This window comes from Sarcophilus harrisii, chromosome 5 (assembly GCF_902635505.1).
Source record: "Sarcophilus harrisii chromosome 5, mSarHar1.11, whole genome shotgun sequence".
Classification (NCBI taxonomy): Eukaryota; Metazoa; Chordata; class Mammalia; order Dasyuromorphia; family Dasyuridae; genus Sarcophilus; species Sarcophilus harrisii.
The window spans coordinates 109,863,279-109,880,996 of record NC_045430.1 but is presented as its reverse complement, the minus strand read 5'-3'; the positions used below and the strand labels follow the sequence as shown (position 1 = coordinate 109,880,996).

Here is a 17,718-nt window from a genome sequence, read left to right as displayed (position 1 = left end):
AAATATTTCATTCCCACCAAGATCATTACTAGGATATGAAGTGATATTGTGTGAAAATGGTGATATTCCATAGCAAAACATTCTTTCAAGATCTATTTATTAAGCATTTACTATGAACTGTGCAAGGAGAAATACATATGTAATTAATGCATGATCCCTATTTTGAAGGAACTTTCAGATCATCCCTCATCTACCTCCTTTGCTTCTGTTTACCTTCTACTGAAAGTCACTGGAGTCTTTACTTCCAAAATTTTTATTTTTCCTTACTCAGCTCTTTATTATACTCCTTACAACCGTTATTTTTAACTTTCTCTTCTCTTCTCAGACCATTTCCCTTACTTTTCTTCTCATAAGGGACCTCACATCTCTAGGAAAAAAATGGAGCCATCAGGTTCAAGCTCCCTCTTCTCTTGATTTTCATATTCTAAATCAACTCAATAGTGCCATACATTCTCTCTTTTTTTGCTCTAGTCCTGGGAGAAGAGATGACATTTTTTATTTTATTTTTAATTAAAACTTTTTATTTTCAAAACATGCATGGATAATTTTTCAACATTGACTTTTACAAAAACCTTGTGTTCCAAACCACTCCCCTAGATGGCAAGTAATCCAATGTTAAAATATATGGAAAATATGTTAAAATATATGTTAAATCCAACATATGTAAACATATTTATACAATAATCTTGTTGCACAAGAAAAATCAGATAAAAATGAGAAAAAAAACAAAATGCAAGCAAACAACAACAAAAAAGAGTGTAAATGCTATGTTGTGATACACACTCAGTTCCCTCTCTCTCTGGATGTAGATGGCAGAGATGATATTTCTTAACAACGAATCCTCTACTTGAAACTCATTTCATTCTCTGAGAACATATAAATTCTCCTCCTTTTAGAGAGTTATTTCATTTTCTACTTGAATTATTAGGATCTATCTAGGACATTTCATTAGTCAGATCTTTGAAGGCCCAAGTTAACATCTGTGGATAAATTGGACTCTTCTAAAGACTATTTAAGATGTTATCTTATAATTGTATAAATATGTTTTATATATATATATATATATATATATATATGGATTTAACATATACATTAACATATTTAACATGTATGGGTCTACCTGCCATCTAGGGGAGGTGGTGGAGGGAAAGAAGGGAAAAGTTGGATGAGAAGTTTTTGCAAGGGTCAATGTTGAAAAATTACCCAATGGGGCATATGTTTTATCAATAAAGAGCTATAAAATAAAAGATGTTATCTTAGACACTGTTGCGGGAGCTTCAAACAAAAAGGATGGACCCTCAAACAGTTTTTTTAAATTGTCATGTTTTCCCTATTTTTCCAACAGTATTGCCCAGGTTTGGGGTATATGTCAACGTGCCAGATAAAATCACAATCTTGGATGAAGAATTTACAGTGTCAGTCTGTGGGCGGTAAGTCCTATTTTTTTCTCTAGTTTGAACCTCAGTAAAAGAAAACTCTCTAGTAAAATGGAAATTTTGCATTCTTTCTTAATACCAAGACAAGTTGCTAATGGAGCCATTCTCTGCTTTTTCCTGCTACTTCCCCATATCGCATCTCATAGAAGTTGAATATCTTCCTACTTTAAACTGAGGGGTGATCTTGACAGTGACAGCCAGAAGTGTTCTACTAGCAGCAGAGGTCATAGATAAAATAAAAAAAAAATGTTTCTTTGAAGTACCAAGGTTACAACAAACCCCCTTTTCCAGTCTGTTTCAATAATGGCTGGGGAATTCTATGTCTAGGTTATTTATCAGCTTGCTATAGACAGGATGGTCTTTGAAGAGAAAAGCCAGAGAAAAATCAGAGCAAAAAATTATGGTCCTGTAATTACGTAATGGAGACATATAGATAGAGAGAAGCTTGGGTAGAGTTAAAATTCCCCAAATAAAATGAATACCACTAAAAACCAACCAAAGGAAAATTAGGGAAGAATCCAAAGAAAGCAGAAATGCAGGGACAGTAGAAAGACTGGGTTTCAGAGGGTCCATTGGGACATATTTCTTTACTTAAAAAAAAAAAAAGAAGTCATTCATTATGAATTTAACTATTGACAATAACAAAAGTAAATTCATATTTATTACTAATTCAAATATTTTAAATGTTTAATATAGTTATCCATAACTATTCATTGGCTCTTCTATTCCCCTTCCATTGTCTTTGTCCATTTATCCCTACATGTGTGCATGTGTAGTATTCTTTCTTATTATAGAGAGCAGAGATTTATTTAGATTAGTTTGCTTCATTGAACCAAAATTCCATTTAACAGGAGCCAGAAAGATAATTTCTACAGGGGCAGCTACGTGGTATAGTGGATAGAGTACCAGTCCTGAAGTCAGTAAGGACTTGAGTTCAAATTTGACCTCAGACATTTAACACTTCCTAGCTGTGTGACCCTGGGAAAGTCACTTAGCCCCAATTGCCTCAGCAAAATAATAATAATAATAATAATAAATTCTACAGAATCTGAGTAAACTTGCTTTGGCTATCTTGGACTAGGATATAGAAATAAAACAGAATATGGGACAGGAAACCTCTGTTTCTGCTACTAATGGATTGTTTTCTATATTTTCTTTCTGGTTATAGATATACTTATGGGGAGCCTGTTTCAGGTCTGGCGAGTGTTAGTGTGTGCAGAAAGTACTCACAGCATTCTGATTGCTATGGTAAAGATTCAGAGAGTATCTGTGAAGAATTCAGCAAACAGGTAAGTAGAAGATGCTATTTTTATTAGGAAGCTAACAGATGTTGGTTTAATTTGCAAAATAATTAAGTGGCCAGAAAATAATAGTGTAACAGATTTAGAGCTCATAGGGATTCCATCTGTAACTCTTCATTTTATAAATGAGGAAATAGAGGTTGAGAGGAATTATTTGATTTGTCCATGATCTTACTACTAGTAAGTGCCTGAAGCCAAATTTGAACTCAGCTCTTTCTGACTTCAAGTTCAACATTCTAGCCACTGGACTACCTAGCTTTCTTCCACAACACTGTGTTTAGTGCTTGGGATACAGAGACAAAAAGGAAAGTTCATGCCCTCAAGTCTATTGAATAGATTCAGGAGTCTAATAAATGTTGATTGATTGAATGGCTATAAAATTTGAAGAAATAAGTAAATAAAAGGTAGTTTTGTGCAGGAAGAGAGCATTAATAACAGGATGTGTGTGTGTAGAATTTCTAAATCTACTGAGGGAGAAAATGAGATAGAGGCAAGAACAGCTGAATCTTGAAGAAATAAAGATTCTGAGAGGTATTGATGAAACAGCATTCTAGGCATGGGGAATAGCTTGTGTAAATGCATAGAGGCAAGAGACAGAGTATGTAATTTAGAAAACAACTTGTAGTCCACTTGGGATAGAATACAGAGTGCTTGTAAAAAGGCTTTATTCAATCTGTGGACTGAAGAGTTTGTATTTTGTGTTAGAGACAATAGGGAGCCTCTGAAGGCTTTTTACAAGCACTCTAGAGCAGGAGAGTCTCTAAACCTTAGGAGGTATTTTGGCATCTGGGTGAAGAATGGGATTGGAGAGGGGAGAGACTGGACTCAGGAGGATCCATTAGTTGGATATTCCAATATTCCATATAAGAGAATATGACGAAAAATCCAATAAACATTCAACAGTAATAAAATTACAGACTTAGGAAGAGGACACTGAGCAGCTGGGCTAGCCCAAAGTCTCTACCCAAGAAGATTTCGATGATAAATTATAGACCCTGTTAACTAATCATGTCTGCTAATTCCTTCTGCCAGAGACAGAATCCTGGCTTAATCAGTCTGACCCAATATGACATTTCATATATCCTTATATTTCTTTTATTTTCTTTATTTTCAGCTAGATGGTTTTGGTTGTGTTTCTCAAAATATAAAAACCAAGATTTTCCAAATGAAAAAAAATGAGTTTTTGATGAATCTCGATGTGACGGCCAAGATCACAGAGGAAGGGACAGGTTTGTATGGCGTACAAATGTGGGACATAATAAGCAATGACTACAAGGCTGGGGAAATGTGGACTTACCAATCATATTTCAAGCAAATGTTCTCTTCCAAGAGAGATCACTTCTTGCTTATTTCTCTTTTAGAGGTGGAATTGACTGGAACTGGATCCTGTGAGATCACAGATGTTATAAGCAAAGTCACATTTGTGAATGTGGATTCACACTACAGGCATGGACTCCCTTTCTTTGGGCAGGTAAAGTATTTCCAACACATAGGAGATCTGAATTTGAGTCTCAACTAATTGTAGGATTTTGGAAAAGTTTCTTGAGTCTCAGTTTCCCGATCTGAAGATGACAAAATTGGACTCGATGATTTCTCATATCTCTTATAACTTCAACATCCTATTTTTTTATGAAAACACCAAGAATTATTCCCCTAATTCCCTTCCCTTATAATCTTAACAAAAATTTCAAAGTGTTCCAAACATCAGACTCTCCTTTCTTTCATCTGCTGCTAGCCCAGCTGCTGATATTGACAACAGTTAGGTAGATTTAGTGAAAAGTTCTTTCTTTTTTCCAGTTCTGATACTTCCAATTCAAACTTTCCCCATTCACCAGATAGGTGGGGGTCAGTAATTGTCAAACATTTTCTATAGTTCTGCTAGCCACTACCTTTTATCTAACTCTGGCTTTTTATGGAGATCATAGTGGATAAGTTTTAACTTGAGGTAATGGTGAATATTCTATTAGTTTGAATATAGTTTGATTTTCATGAGTATTACTTTTTACATTGCTCTAACAAAGATATTTTAAATTCATCAAATGATAAAAAGTGTCTTTGAATATTACCAACTTTTAATTATCATAAGAACTAGCATAACTCAACTGAAGATTTCTGTGATGATTTGTATAACATAGTTTGGCTCCTGGGCACTATACATAGAACTAATAACAACTTTGATTCCTCAGGTGCGCTTAGTGAATGGGAGGGATAAGCCCATCCCAAATGAGCAAATCTATATCTCTGTAAGGGCATCCAACCAAGACTTTACCAAAAACTATACCACTGATGCACAAGGCCTTGTACAATTCTCATTCGACACCGATAACTTCACTTCTCCCTCCATCAGTCTCACGGTAAGTAAGAAAGGTATATCCCTGTAACCAGTTCTCATGTGAGTCTTATATCTCCTCTAGAAGGGGGGAGTATAGACTGAATTTATGGGATCTGAAGGCTTTCCCTCTTTCCTCCTCACCCCATTTTCTCCCTGAGGCAAGGAGGTAATTAATGACTTGGAAGTGAGATGAGACTAATGAGACCATGAGGCTTTCCCCAGAAGTGAAGCTTTCCCCAAGCTGGGATGATGACTGCTTTTTTTTTTAGAGTATTCTTTCTTCTTTTTCATAGGTTCTCCTTTTAGTACCACCCCATTCTCAAGCAGTGTCATATTTTTTGCTCAGATGATAGGGGGAAAAGTTTCTAAATCTTATAATGTAGAGATATTCTTCCCTGTTCTCGAGATGTCATTACATTAGCAACCACAGGCCACCCAAGTACGAAGAATGATAGGAAGCTTACCATCTAGAATTGCAGATATTGAATTAGGGATAATACTTTATTATCCAATTTAATGGGCTCTTTTATTTATTATCCATATGTTTAATGAGATAGAAATATTCTTTGGGAAATAGGACTAATAAAATAGCTCTTGTTAAGAGTGGGGTGAAGATTTTCAAATAATACTAATTTCAGATAAACTCTTAATACTTAAAAGGAGGCATCCTCTTGATAAAAATTGAATATTCAGGAGCAGTTAGTTGGTGCAGTGGATAGAACACTAGTCCTGAAGTCAGGAGGACCAGAGTTCAAATCTGACCTCAGACACTTAACGCTTCTTGGCTGTATGACCCTGGGCAAAGTCACTTAATCCCCAATTACCTCAGCAAAAATAAGTAAATAAATTAAAGATTTCAAAATCTCATGTCAGCATTCATCTTGTTGAAAGTTAATGTTTTATTGATTAAACAGTGAAAAGTAATCTAGAGTCAGAACAAATAAAATACCCCTGCTAGTGAGTGACTTCTTTTTTTGTTTGTTTCAAGTTAAGGCCTATATTATATGGTAGCTATAGGAAAAAGGAACTTTTCTCAAATTTTGGCTCAGAGGCATAATATTTCTAGCTATTCAACAACTGGAAGAAAAAGTAGTCTTAATTAGTTTTATATTTTGGAACTTTGTCACAGATAATCTGACACTATCTTTTTCCTTCTGTTTTCTTAGGCCAGATACAAAGATGGGAAGCAGTGCTATGGATACATGTGGAGAATGACCCATCATCAGACAGCACACCATACTATAAAGCATGTGTTCTCCTCAAGTAAGAGCTATGTCTACATTGAACCTGTATTTGGCACCTTGGCTTGTGACCAAAACCAGGAGATCCGGGTACACTACATCCTGAATGGACAGGCCCTAAAAGAACTGCAGGAGCTGAACTTCTATTTTCTGGTGAGAATAGAAACCAGAACTTGGATTAACACACAAAGCTTAGGAATTACCCAATACTTTGGGCTTCCTGTTTTCCTTTCTCATTCTTGTCTTTTTCTCTCCTTTGCCTCAACTTCTGGATCTCAGCAACAGGTGCCAAATGAAAAATAGATTTAAAATAAAAATGGTGACACTCAAAGGAAATGTTTTTTCTTTCTACAGATCATGGCCAAGGGACTTATCATTGGAACAGGGTCCCACACGTTACCTGTGAATCCAGGAGACAGTGAGTATTCCCAACTTGATCTCTCCCATTCTCTTTATAATACTTCACAACCCTATAGATATACATTTATTTTCACATATAAAGAGAGGGTCCTAATTCCTCTCCTCTCTTAATAAAGGGAGTTCAGGAAGAAAAAAAGCCTCAGTGCCTCATTTTTTATTTTTCTCTTATTTATTTCTTCTAAGTTGGATATTGTCTTGGAATGACAAATACCCAGTGTCTTCATCTTATTTCAGAATGAGGGTTTTCTGGGTAATGGTGACAGTTTTTGCTGAGAGGAAAAAATAAACTATATATTTCAACAGTTGTGAAATTGAGCTTTTTCTATGAATAAACCAAGAACAGATATCATGCTTAAAACTATTGCTTATTCAATCAGAAATAAATTAGCAAACCTACATGAAAGACCAAGCATCAATGAAGAATTTTGTTATTTGAGACTGAAATATTCACTCTTCTCCCTTAATCCCTGCTTCTGTAGAGGTAAAGGACAGTGATAGAATTAAATTTTTAAGCCTCATAAATGGTTGAAGTAGCAACAACTAACAGATGAATAACCATCATTTTAAATATTTATGATCTTAAATTGAAAACAAATTTGTTTTTTGTTTCTCTTCGGTAACTATAAAACTATAAAAAATGCTTCTACAATAATCCCTTCCTTTCTTAACTTTCTCCACTGCAGTGTTGACATTGCAATTTGCCTAAGAAAGTAAATGGAAATTTGGGGGGAATTTTGAAAGCCAGCAGAAGACATGAAAAAAATTTAGAAACTCAGAAATACATAAAATATATGTATATTATTGTATAATACAAACACATTTTGTCTTTTTTTTTGCTGAGGCAATTGGGGTTAAGTGACTTGCCCAGGGTCACACAGCTAGGAAGTGTTAGATATCTAAGATCAGATTTGAACTCAGGTCCTCCTGACTTCAGGGCTGGCCCTCTATCTACTGTGCCATCTAGTTGCTCCTACCTTTTATCTTTTAATATCATGATAATTTGGATTTCTTCTCTGGCACATAGGAAAGGTCACAAAATTTTATGTCGATTTTCAAGATCTTGAACACATTTAACCTCCATAATGTGGAAGAGATAACTGTAGTTTTAAAGTTTTGCTTTGTCACAGACTTAACAACCTTAGCAAATTTGGAATTTGCTTACCTTACCATATGGATCATTAAAGGTTTAATATTATTAAAATATTAAACAATAATAATATTTCAATTAATTAAATATTTAAACTTCATTTAATATATTTAATTAGATTAAATATTTGAATTAATTAAAAATATTAAATGAATTAGGGAAGAGCAGTTTTAGAACAGAGTTCTGAATATCCATTGTTTCCATTTCTGATCTTGTAAATTCTTTATTGACCCAAGCATCTTAGCTGTCCTTGCAGACTTTTCACATAGTATTGCTTGCCTAGGAATGATGGTGATTACATTAATGATGAATAACATCAAGTTTTTGATCCCACAACATGTATTATCATTATTAAATACCAATAACAGCTAGATCATGATGGATTAGGATTTTGTCACTAATGATATTCCCTACAGAGAATAATCTAATAAACAAACAAACTAAGAACTATGCTTAGGAAGATAAGACAAGAAAAAAACCAAATCATAATTTCACCATTCTCTCAAGAAAATGCTGGATCAAAGGGTATGCAGTTTTATAGCCCTTTGGGCATAGTTTGGGGATTCTCTTTAACTATAGAATCACAGGTTCAGTTTAATACCCCATCATTCACACACACACACACACACACCTTACTCCTTTCCTCAAATTAGAATATCTGGTTGCTTTCTTGAGACGCTGAAGAGTACTTTCTTTAAAATTCATTCCAATTAGAAAACCAAACATGGTTAGAAATAGTCTATGTTAGTAAAAAACATCCAATTTTGAGTCTCAGTTCCAATTCATCCTTATAATACTAGTCAAGTCACTTAACCCCTGCTCAGAGTTCTGTGTCCTTTTAAAATAGAAATAATAATACCTTCACTGAGTCCTTCTCATAACTGATGTGAAGAAAGTTCTTGGCAAACTTTGAATATCTACATCAATTTGAGTTGTTAATATTAATGTCTTTGGGGGAAGCAAAGAAGCAGGACCCCAGTAATAGGAGCCCCCCACTGTCAGAAATGTTTGCTAAAGATGTCATGAAATGAAAGAAAGAAGTGCAGGAAAAAAAGGTTTTTCAGACTGGTTCTACTTTTATGGGATTTCCAAATCTTATATACTATCTCCCTGTCTTTTATTTAGTTAACCTAAGTCTCTAGATTGCTTTTTTTTTTTTTTTTTGGAATAACCTTTGGCTCCACTTGATCCAATTTGGAATTTGCTTATATTACCATATGGATCATGAAAGGATTGATGTTATTAAAATATTAAATGATAATATTTCAATTGATTAAATATTCAAATTTAATTTAATATATTTAATAAAATATTTGAATTATTTTAAAATATTAAATTACATTAAATGATAACAATTAAATAATTTATCGGTAGAAATCGAGATGGAAAGGTCTTGAGAATGGACTAGTAGCACATTGAAGCCTTAGCCTCACTGTTTGGTCAGGTTGTTTACTAAGTTGGCTACAGGGTGGTGAATTATTTTGGCTAGAACAGCTCTCGGAGACCGTATACTAAATTCTGATGGGATTGTGACCTGCACTGGTGGAGGAAGTACCCACACTGATTAAATTATGGTTCCTTGAAAGACTGAAGTAAAATTTGATGTTTTAGTGGAATGATGGATGAATAATGGGTAAATAATGGCCTTCCCACAGTATGATGCAATAATAATAATAGCTTATATTTATATAGATTTGTATGCATTCAAGTATTTATATTCTCTAATGTGATTCTCATAACAGTCTGTTTAACAGATGAAGAATTAAGAGATCAGGTGACTTGCTAAATGTAAAATACAGTAAATAAGTGATGGAATTCAAACCAGAACCCAGATTTTCTGACTTCAAGTCACTCTGTGCTACAACACTCTGTCTATAATAACAACATTCTTACTGTTACATTTTAGGATGTCTAAAGTTCAGATTGAGTGGAAAATATTCATATGACTAGAAGCAGGTATATTCCCTTCTCTACAATTGGGGGTCCGGATGAAACTCATACATTAACTAAAATGAGCATTAAGTAAGGCTAGGGTATCTGGGTGGAGCAATGAATAGCATGCTGTGCCTGGAGTCAGAAGACCTGAATTCAAATCTGATCTCAGACACATCTCAGCTATGTGACCCTGGGCAAGTCACTTAACCCTGTTTGCCTCAGTTTCCTTATCTGTAAAACGAGTTGGAGAAGGAGAGGGCAAACCATTGCTGTATATTTGCCAAGAAAACACCAAATGGGGTCATGAAGAATCAGACATTATTGAAAAATAAACAAACAACAAAATAATAGACTTATTGATTCCCTAAAGAAGATGTCTGCCAAAAGCTGTTATTCCTCCCACAATGATCAGGAATGGTTTCTTGATTCCTAATAATTTTTTTTTAATTCTCTTTATTCAACAGTGAAAGGGATATTTTCCTTTTCTCTCCCTGTGGAATCGACCTCTGCTCCCATTACTCGGATTCTCCTCTATACTGTTTTACCAAATGGGGAAGTTGTTGCAGATTCTAAGAAGTTTAACATTGAAAACTGTTTTGCCAACAAGGTGGGTGATTTATGTCATAGAATAATATAAACATCTTTAAGAGGTATCCCACTCAACTGTATAATCACACATGACTTGCATTTAAGGTGAAACAGGTTAAAATTACCATCTAATCTTAATCTAGTAGTATACCAAGTGAGAGCCACAAATCAAATTGCAAAGTGTATAATTAATTGAAGCAATAAATTAAAAAAATAGCAAATTAAAAAATAGGAAAACTACATATGAGAATTATTCATAGCTCTCATATATAAATGAGTATACTCTCACAGACTTACATATCAAAGGAGAGTGAGCTAATTCCAGGTAATTCAAATGAAATGAAAAAGAATTTGGGTCTCAAAGCCATCTGCTTTGCATCATAACTAGAAATACTTCCCCTGCCTGAGTTCTCAAGGCTCCGTCTTATAGCAGCGCTCTTCCCCAGTCCTGAAGCTGACTTCATTTTCTATAGTTCTTGGAAGTCTCTGGCAACTTTCATTCCACCTGTCTGCATTTCTTTTTGAATTTTTTTTTTTAATCTTCACCTCTTAAAGCTGCTGTTCTCTCCCTCTCAGTCTTACACTTTATAACTGTCGGTCCCCTGAAGCTGCTATGATATTATTGTTATAACTGCTCTTGTGTCTCTGGAGGTGTCATAGCTATTTGTGAATTTGGAGATGCATCCCTTGGAGTCTGTCAACACATTTTTCAGTTTAGTCTTTAATCAAGGGCCACCTGGGTGACTCTTAAAGAAAGGTCCCCAGCCCTTTTTCCTTGCTAAGTTTTTAATTTCAATCACGACTGATTCTTTGTGACTCTATTTGGGATTTACTTGGCAAAGATACTGGAATGTTTCTTCAGCTCATTTTATAGTTGAGGAAACTATAGGGAACTATAGGAAACTAGAAGGAAACACAATTAAGTGTCTTGCCCAAAGTCACACTACTAGTGTCTTTCTGATTCCAGACCTGTCACAAGATCCACTATTAACTGCCCTTACTTTCTGAGTTAAGGAGAGTGAATTGCTTTTCCCTTTTTTTCTACCTAGGAGTGTAGAATATACTATAAGCAAAGGATGAAGTATTGCTTTTACTCTATTTTTTCAATTTCCTTTATTCACATTGCTGTTTTGCAGTAATCTGTGTAAATCATTTTAAATGAATAGAAAAGCACTTGTTTAGAATTTACTATGTGCTAACAACTTACACTGTGTTAAATGCTGTAACAAACATTTAAAAAATGAAAAGACAGTTTCTGCCTTCAAGGAGCTTAGTCTCTTTTAAGGAAAGATAACACATATAATTTAATTGGGGAGTTAAGAAAAGGAGTTTTGGTTAGGAAATTACAGGGATATTGAGTTGATATGCCCTTTCCTGAAGGAGTAGAATTTTGATTCTTTTACTAGGACTAGAGCTAGAGATAGAAAATAGAGAGGAGAGGGTGGTCAGTGCAGATGGCAAGGGGGCTTGATTCTGGGGCCAGCTAGATATAGGGGGTTAGGTAAATTTACACTCACTTAATTACCAATCAAAAAATCTCAGCCCCAGTATAGGAGTTCACTTCCTGGGGACATAGGATGGTCTGATGTTGAGAATACTTATCTCAGAAGAGAAGAGGAGGGTTTCCAATGTCAGGAAAAATTGGATAGATGAAGTTCCATCAAGTCTCCAAGAAGCAGTAGAAACCTTGAGGAAAACTGGCAGATTTCCCCATATTCTGTCCATAAAAGCCAAAATATTCTCTTTATGCATAGAATTGGAAGGGCCTTTAGATATCATCTGTAAAGCCATTCCTGACTTCCTTAAAAATGTTTTTAAGCTCTTTGAAAGTAAGAACTACATCCTATTTCTTTGTGTTTCATCAACCACCATAATGCCTTATACATGGGATAGTGATTGGATCTCTGATTTCATGGGTAGAGATCTCCTAGGTGAAGAAACTTCCTTTACCAATGTAGATTAGTATCTTCTCTGCAACTTAAAGCCTTAGGAAGTTGCCAAGAAGACCTGTGTTCAAATCCTACCTCAGATACTTTTATTAGATATATGACTTTAGGCAAGCTTTAACTTTGATTGCCTCCAAAAAAGATGCTTGACTGTTGATGAAAAATGCTGTCACTTCCCAATAGAGAAAATAACAAGGGGCAGCTAGATGGCACAATGGATAGAACACCAGCCCTGAAGTCAAGAGGGGCTGAGTTCAAATCTGGTCTCAGACACTTAACACTTCCTAGCTTGTGTGATCCTGGGCAGAGGACCCGGTTAGGGCCACCTGGATCCCTTCCAGGCTGGCTCGGGGGGGGAAGCAAATGCAGATTGGAATATATATTTTTTCACTTTCTTCATGTTTCTTGCTGTTTTTTTTTTGGGGGTGGGTAATGGTAATGTTTTTTTTTAAATAGTATTTTCTTTTTTAAAGTACACATAAAATTAGTTTTCAACATTCATTTTTTTTAAACTTTGGGTTTTAATTTTTCTCCCTCTCTTCCCTCTCCCCTCCCCAAGATAGCAAGCAGTCTCATGTAGGTTAAACATATACAATCCTCTTAAACATATTCCTGTATTTATCATGTTGTACAAGAAAAATTAAACCAAAAGAGAAAAAAATCACCAGAAAGAAAAAAATAAACAAGCAAAAAGGTGAAAATACTATATGCTTTGATCCACTATCAGTCCTCATAATTCTCTCTCTACACATGATTGGCATTTTTATGGTAATGTTTTTCACGACTTTACAGATAATAAGGGATATATTGCTTGCCTTCTCAGTGGGTGGGGGAGAGAGGTGGAGGGAGAGAGAAAATCTGAAATTCAAAATTTTAAAAAGAATGTTTAAAAAATGTTAAGTGTTACCACACACGCAAAAAAAAAAAAAATGAATGTTCACTTTTTTTTTTTTTATTTAATAGCCTTTTATTTACACACTTATTTTTTTTAAGTAATGATTAAGTGGCAGATTAGAGGTGAAGGATGGTCTCTGAGAATTAATTAAAAAGAAAATCCACAGTTATGATGGGTTATTGTAGCTTAAGGTTATGAGTAGATTCCTATATATTAACTATTTAATCAAGTTGGGCTCTAAGTGCCCAGGATTCTTTCTGCCTTAGCTAAGCCATTCTGAGTTATATATGTTTTCAGTGTGAAAAAGACAATGGAGAAGAGACACTTCAATTGACATTCAATTGACCTCTGCCCTTTTCTTTACAGGTGAATTTAAGCTTTTCATCAGCAAAAAGCCTTCCATCCTTAGACACCCATCTGAGGGTGACAGCCTCTCCTCAATCCCTCTGTGCCCTCCGTGCAGTGGACGAGAGTGTCCTTCTCCTGCAATCTGAAGAGGAACTTACTCCTGGATTGGTAAATTCTAACTCATCCCTGTTATCATAAAGAAATCATAATTATACAGCAAGAAATATTTAGATACCTGTTAACTTTAGTTCCTCATTTAGAGGACATCATATAACATCACATTAAAAGTACAGATAATGTCAAATTGATTCAAAACACCTGATTAGAATTTGCATAGCCATAGGAATAGATCAAGGGCATATAGTGTAACATTAAGAGCTGGGCAGGAAGGCAGAAATAGGGAAGCTAAGGGTTTAGGGTTAAAGACAGTGGATGAGTTCTGACTTGGATGTGGTGAGTTTGAGATTTTCATGGGACATCAACATGGAGATGTCAAAAAGGCATTTGGAGCTCAAGAAAGAGATAAAAGGTAGATACGTATCTATGGAAGTCATCTTTATGGTTAAAACCATGGTTGCTTTTTCCTTAGCAAAAGAATTATCCCAATAAAGATTAAGAAAAACCCAGTCCATAATCCTGTGAGAGAGAGCTACCGAGGTAAAACCTGCCTTTTAGCACAGAGGGTTGTGGATTCTTACACAAAGAGGCAGCTAGGTGGTTTAGTGAATAGAGTATTAGACTTGTAGTAGCTGTGTAACCCTGGGCAGGTCACTTAATCCTGTTTGCCTCAGTTTCCTTATCTGTCAAAAGATCTGGAGAAAGAAATGGCAAACCACTCCAGTGTCTTTGCCAAGGAAACCCCAAATAATGTCAACAACAACAAACAACAGAAGACACTTCCCTGAATGTTAATTACCATAATTCAATTTTGAGTCATAAGAAATCTTTGAAAAGATATGGTTCTCTTCCACAAAGGCAAGGATTCTAAACTCTTTTTGATAGATACACATTTAATGGGTCAGAGGCAGCAGAGGGTTGGGAAAAAATAAGTGAAATTGAAAGCTGGAGAAAAGGGGAAAGAAATGAAGGATGAGTTTAAGGATCCCAGATTCCAGACTCAGAGCTAAAAGAGACCTGTAGTGATCATCTAGTTCACTTCTCTCATTTTATAGATAAAGAAACTAAGGTCTGCAGGTGTTGAATGATTTGTCCAAGTTGACTCAGAAAATATCATAACTAAAATTTATTTTTTAAGAACGTATTTATTTTTCTCAATAGCATTTTATTTTTCCAATTACAGGTAAACATAGTTTCCAAAATTCATTTTTTCTTCAATAGTATTTTTTGTTTTCCAAATATACAAAAAGATAGTTTATAACATTTCATTTTTGTAAGATTTGGGGTTCTAAATTTTTCTACCTCCATTACTTACCTCCCCCTCCCAAAGACAGCAAGCAATCTGATACATGTTAAACATGTACAATCCTTTTAAATGTCTCTACATTTGTCATGTTGTGAAGGAAAAAACAGAATAAAAGAAAAAAAAAACGTGAGAAAGAAAAAGCAAACAAAAAAAAGTGAAAATAATATGTTCTGATCCTCATTCAGTCTCCATAGTTCTCTGCCTAGATTGAGACATAGATGTAGATGGCATTTTCTCTGTCTCTGTTTCTGTCTCCCTCCCCCCTCTGTCTGTCAGTCTCTCTCTTTCTCTGTCTCTCTCTGTGTTTCTCTGCTTTTCTCTGTATCTCTGTCTCTTTGTTTCTCTCTCTGTCTCTCTGTCTCTGTCTCTTTTTCTCTCTGTCTTTCTCTCTGTTTCTCTCTGTATGTGTCTCTCTCTATCTCTGTCTCTGTTTCTCTCTGTCTCTGTGTGTGTGTGTCTCTCTCTCCCTCCTACTCTCTCTGCCTCTGTCTCTCTGTGTCTCTCTGTTTCTGTCTTTCTCTTTCTCTATCTCTCTCTTTATCTCTGTCTCTCTTATTCTCTCTCTGTCTCTGTTTCTCTCTGTGTCTGTCTGTCTCTGTTATTTTCTCTCTGTGTGTTTCTCTCTCTGTCTCTCTGTTTGTCTGTCTCTGCTCTCTCTCTGTTGCTCTCTCTGTCTCTCTGTGTGTTTCTCTCTCTGTCTCTGTTTCTCTCTGTTATCTCTCTGTCTGTCTCTCTTTGTTATTTTCTCTCTCTGTGTGTTTCTCTCTCTTTCTCTCTCCCCCAGATCACGGCATTGCTGAGAAAAGTCATAGATAAAATTTAAACCCAGGTTTATAATACCTAAATCTAACACCAGCCCCTTTGACCCCACAATTTACTGCCATCATTCAGCAGATAACCTTGCTTTCTTTTTTACTAAGATGGTCAAGACCATAAAACTCCTTCATCTACCTCTTCAACACCTCAAAATCATGTACATCTGTATTCACCCTATCTTTGTTTCCTTTTATCTGAGAGATTAAGGTGTCTTGCAAAGAATAACCTTTCCTTTGCCTTTGATTCTATTTTTTGTCCTATTGTGCTTTGTTGAAAGAGTGGCACCTAAGCTGAGCTTTGATACAAGGGAAGGATTCTCGAAGACAGAGATAAGTGCATTTTGGCCACAATGTCCACAAGTCAAAGCTCAAAGAAATGTATGTTGAATTCTGGGAAAAACTTAAAATTCCATTTTGGTTGGAATGTATAGTGCATGTAATATAAAATAAGACTATGAAAAAAGGTTAGAAATATGTTGTGAAGGCTAGTAATAGGCTGAATAAAAAAGTATTTTATTGAAGAGGTAATTATAATAATAGCTACCACTTATATATAGTGCTTTAATTTTTAAAAGCACTTTACAAATATTTAATTTTATCCTCACAACAGCTCTGAAAAAAGATGCTTTTTTAATGTTAATTTTCCTTTTATTTATGAGGTATCCTTTTCAGGTAAAATATATGTGTGTGTATATATATATATGTATGTAAATATATATATATATATATATATATATATATATATGAAATTTCCATTCAAATTCCATTCAAAACTTTTACTTTCATTTCATGAAAACACTCAGAAAATTATACTCAAGCTAAATTATATCCCATAGGATGATATTCTGTGAAACTATAGGCCAGCATTTTCTAGGATACCTCTTCAATGCTAGCTTCTTCTTCAATGTGAAGAGAAAACCTAAATGTATTTGTGAACTCCCACAGTGTGACTAAATTTTACCATCCTTTCCTCTTGAAATTTTCACCAATAGATGCTATTTTTATCCCTGTTTTACATATGTAAAAGGCAAGAAATTAATTGACTTTTCTAGAGCCATACAGCCAGTATCTGAGTGTCTCAGGCTAGATTTGAATTCAAGATTTCCTGATTTCACAGGCAAACATTCCCTCTATTTTGCCATTTAGCTGTCTCAGGTAACCACTGAAAAATGGATTAAGCATTGAAGAGGTAAGAGACTGTAATAATCTTCAATATCTTACCTACTTATTCCTCACTATCTATAAACATGTTTAGATATCTCCCTATGTTTAAAAAAAAACACAAAAAACTTCCTCTACTATATAAGTCCCTCAAATCCTATCCCTCCAACCCAATTTGGAATAAAATCCTGGAGAGATTAATCTTTACTCTGCTTTGATTTCCCCATTCCCCATTCACTTTTCAATTCCTTATAATTTGGCTTTCAATTCAACATTTTCTGACTGAGACTACTTTACTAAATATTACCCTTACCCTCTTAATTTCTAAACCAGATGGCCTTGACTTTTGAGTATCATGTGACACTATTGCCCAACTCCTGGGTCCTTTTTCTGATTTTGGCTTCTATGACTAATGTATTCTCTTCTGATTCTCCTCTTATCTTTCTGACCTTTGTTCATTTTCCATCATAGGCTCATCCTCTTCCTTTGTTTCCTTAATGTAAATATTTTTACATATAATATATATATAATATAAAATACATATAATATAAAACTGTTTTCAGTCCTTTTCTCTCCTGTTTTCTCTATATTCTCTCCCTTATTGATTTACTCTGCTACTACTGATACAATGATCACCTTTAGGAAGATGATTTCTAGATCTGCGTATCTAATTCTGTCATCTGTCTTTTGATGAACTTCAGTCCCATATCTTCATCTATCCACAGAATAT

The 17,718-nt window shown here is 34.9% G+C and overlaps 1 protein-coding gene across 2 annotated transcripts in view; it reads left to right on the top strand.

Moving 5' to 3' along the window:
• Positions 1 to 17,718, top strand: part of A2M (alpha-2-macroglobulin) — a 69,567-nt gene that overhangs the window by 11,130 nt on the left and 40,719 nt on the right. For both annotated transcript variants that reach the window (XM_023504526.2, XM_012550705.3), the window contains exons 7-15: positions 1,346 to 1,430; positions 2,605 to 2,725; positions 3,852 to 3,966; positions 4,099 to 4,208; positions 4,924 to 5,091; positions 6,236 to 6,463; positions 6,665 to 6,728; positions 10,277 to 10,419; positions 13,608 to 13,757. In XM_023504526.2, coding sequence (XP_023360294.1) covers positions 1,346 to 1,430; positions 2,605 to 2,725; positions 3,852 to 3,966; positions 4,099 to 4,208; positions 4,924 to 5,091; positions 6,236 to 6,463; positions 6,665 to 6,728; positions 10,277 to 10,419; positions 13,608 to 13,757 — 1,184 coding nt within the window. The remainder of the gene's footprint in view (positions 1 to 1,345; positions 1,431 to 2,604; positions 2,726 to 3,851; positions 3,967 to 4,098; positions 4,209 to 4,923; positions 5,092 to 6,235; positions 6,464 to 6,664; positions 6,729 to 10,276; positions 10,420 to 13,607; positions 13,758 to 17,718) is intronic.